The sequence below is a fragment of the Terrapene carolina genome, unplaced genomic scaffold (genome assembly GCF_002925995.2).
Source record: "Terrapene carolina triunguis isolate 2854851 unplaced genomic scaffold, T_m_triunguis-2.0 Scaffold90, whole genome shotgun sequence".
Lineage (NCBI taxonomy): Eukaryota > Metazoa > Chordata > Testudines > Emydidae > Terrapene > Terrapene triunguis.
The window spans coordinates 3,473,296-3,475,264 of NW_020664441.1; the positions used below are offsets into that span (position 1 = coordinate 3,473,296).

The 1,969-nt window shown below is 63.2% G+C and overlaps 1 protein-coding gene across 1 annotated transcript in view; it reads right to left on the reverse strand.

The window, feature by feature from the left end:
* Positions 1-603: 603 nt before the first annotated feature.
* LOC112120874 (calcium-binding protein 2) overlaps positions 604-1,969 on the reverse strand; it is a 5,112-nt gene continuing 3,746 nt past the window's right edge. The window contains exons 4-6 of the mRNA XM_024220032.1: positions 1,731-1,848; positions 1,459-1,598; positions 604-632 (exon numbers count right to left, since the gene is read on the reverse strand). Coding sequence (XP_024075800.1) covers positions 604-632; positions 1,459-1,598; positions 1,731-1,848 — 287 coding nt within the window. The remainder of the gene's footprint in view (positions 633-1,458; positions 1,599-1,730; positions 1,849-1,969) is intronic.

The window sequence follows — 1,969 nt, forward strand, 5'->3', positions numbered from 1 at the left end:
GGCAAATGGAAACAGCACCACTGTTAATGCTCTGTCACGGCCGGGCATTTTAGCAGAGCCATTCAGTGAACAAGGGGATGGGGAGGAGCTGGAGTAGTGAAGGGTTGGGTGGTCTCCTCCGCTCCAATCTAGACACTGGTAGGGAGGGGAGATTTCCCTGACGTGGGGCAGGAGCAGGAAGGTGGGTACCTAGGGCAGCTCATGGGCTGGGCTGGAGGCGGAGACAGGACAGCAGCAAAGGCGAGCTGGGGGGACAGTCTGACTGGGAGTGAGGGGAGACTATCTGGAATTCCAGCTGAGGAGCAGGGCCTGGCCTAGTCAGAGCCTTAGCAGCCCCCAGTGGGGTTGCCAACTGGGAATTCAGACCCTGCCCCCTGGCAACGCACTGTGAGGGAGAGGGGCCAGCAGAGGGGCAGGCAGACCCAGAGGGAGGGGTCTTCTAAGAAAGGCCCATAAGGGAGTTGCGAGGGAACTTCCTGCTGGCGAAGAAGGGGAGTCACCAGCTGTCAAGAAGCGGGGATCCACTTGGAGCTGCTTGGGTCCCCCTGGAGGCTGGAACAGCGACGGCGATGGGGGGTGAGGGCCCCCCTCCCCGAGGCCTTGTTAGCGGGAGGACAACATCATCACAAACTCTGAGAGAGACACAACGTGGGATCTGGAGTGAGCGAATACCAGCGCCTCCCTCTGCACATCCGGCACAACACAGCCTGACTGCACTGTCCTGCACTGTCCCCACTGCAGCCCACTCCTCCACCCCCCGGACTGTACCCCCAGCCACGGCTCCCCCTACCAGGCTTCAGGAGGCTGCAGCCCATCCCAAGCCGTGCAAGTGGAGCTTCTGCATCAGGGGGCACGGGGCTGCAGGGGGGCTGTGGAGAGCAGGGCGAGGGCTTGGAGCAGCCAAAGGGAGGCAGGATGCTGGGGGGAGATTGTTGCCTCCACCCCCCAGCCATCACTGCCCCTCCTCTCATGTGCCCCTCCCCAGCCCTAGCTCTGGCTCCCTCCTCTGCTCCATCCAATCCCACAGCAGGCAGCTCTGCCCCAGGCACCACCCACCACAACCCTGTGAAAAAACAGCCCCCCTGGGGCTGTAGAAAGTGGGGCTGAGCCTCACCCTGTTCTGGAGGGGGAGGGGGTGGCTCTTTAGCCCAGGGCCCTAGACCCTATAGCTCTGTGTTAAGGGCCCAGCACACAACTAAACACAAGGGGGAGAGCACAGACAGGACTGGGGGAGGGGGGTGTCACAGGAAGACACTGGCAGGGAGAGAAGGGGGAGGTCTCTGCAGGGATGCGTCCTTGCTGGAGGGGCAGAGGAGATATCCCCATGGCTCAGTGTGGAAGGAGGTGGGGGATCTCTGGCACCAGTGGGTGGGAGGCAGGTTCCCAAAGGCCAGTGCAGTTAGTGGGGGGAGAGGAGTCCCTGGGGTCAATGGGTGGGGACTGCAGAGCGTCTCTCACCGTCAAAGTCCACATGGCCGTCCCCATTGAGGTCAACATCGCGCAGGATCTCCTCCACCTCCGGCAGCGGGACCTGCTCCCCCAGCAGGGCCAGGAGGGCATCCTTCAGCTCTGTGCTGCTGATCTCCCCGTCCCCGTTCCTGTCCAACGGGGGGGGGGGGGAGGGGGAGAGAACGGAGTGAGTGTGGGATGGCCCGGCTGGATGGGTGCCAGCCACATCTCCACCCTTCTCCCCCTCCCCCCTGAGCCCATGTTCCCCCTTCTTCCTATACCCCCATACCTCACGGAAGGCAATCTTGAGCTCACGCACCCCCACCATGTGGGCCGTCTCCTCACGCAGCTTCGGACCCATCATCTCCACAAAGTCCTCAAAGTCCACACGCCCACCCACTGTGGAAGAGACACGGAGATCAGTGCCCAGCCTCTGCAATGGGGAGGGGTCCCACTGAGGGAAGTCGTGTGAGGGGAGGGGTGTATCTCTGGGGCCGGGGTGGGGTGCCACGGGGGGGGG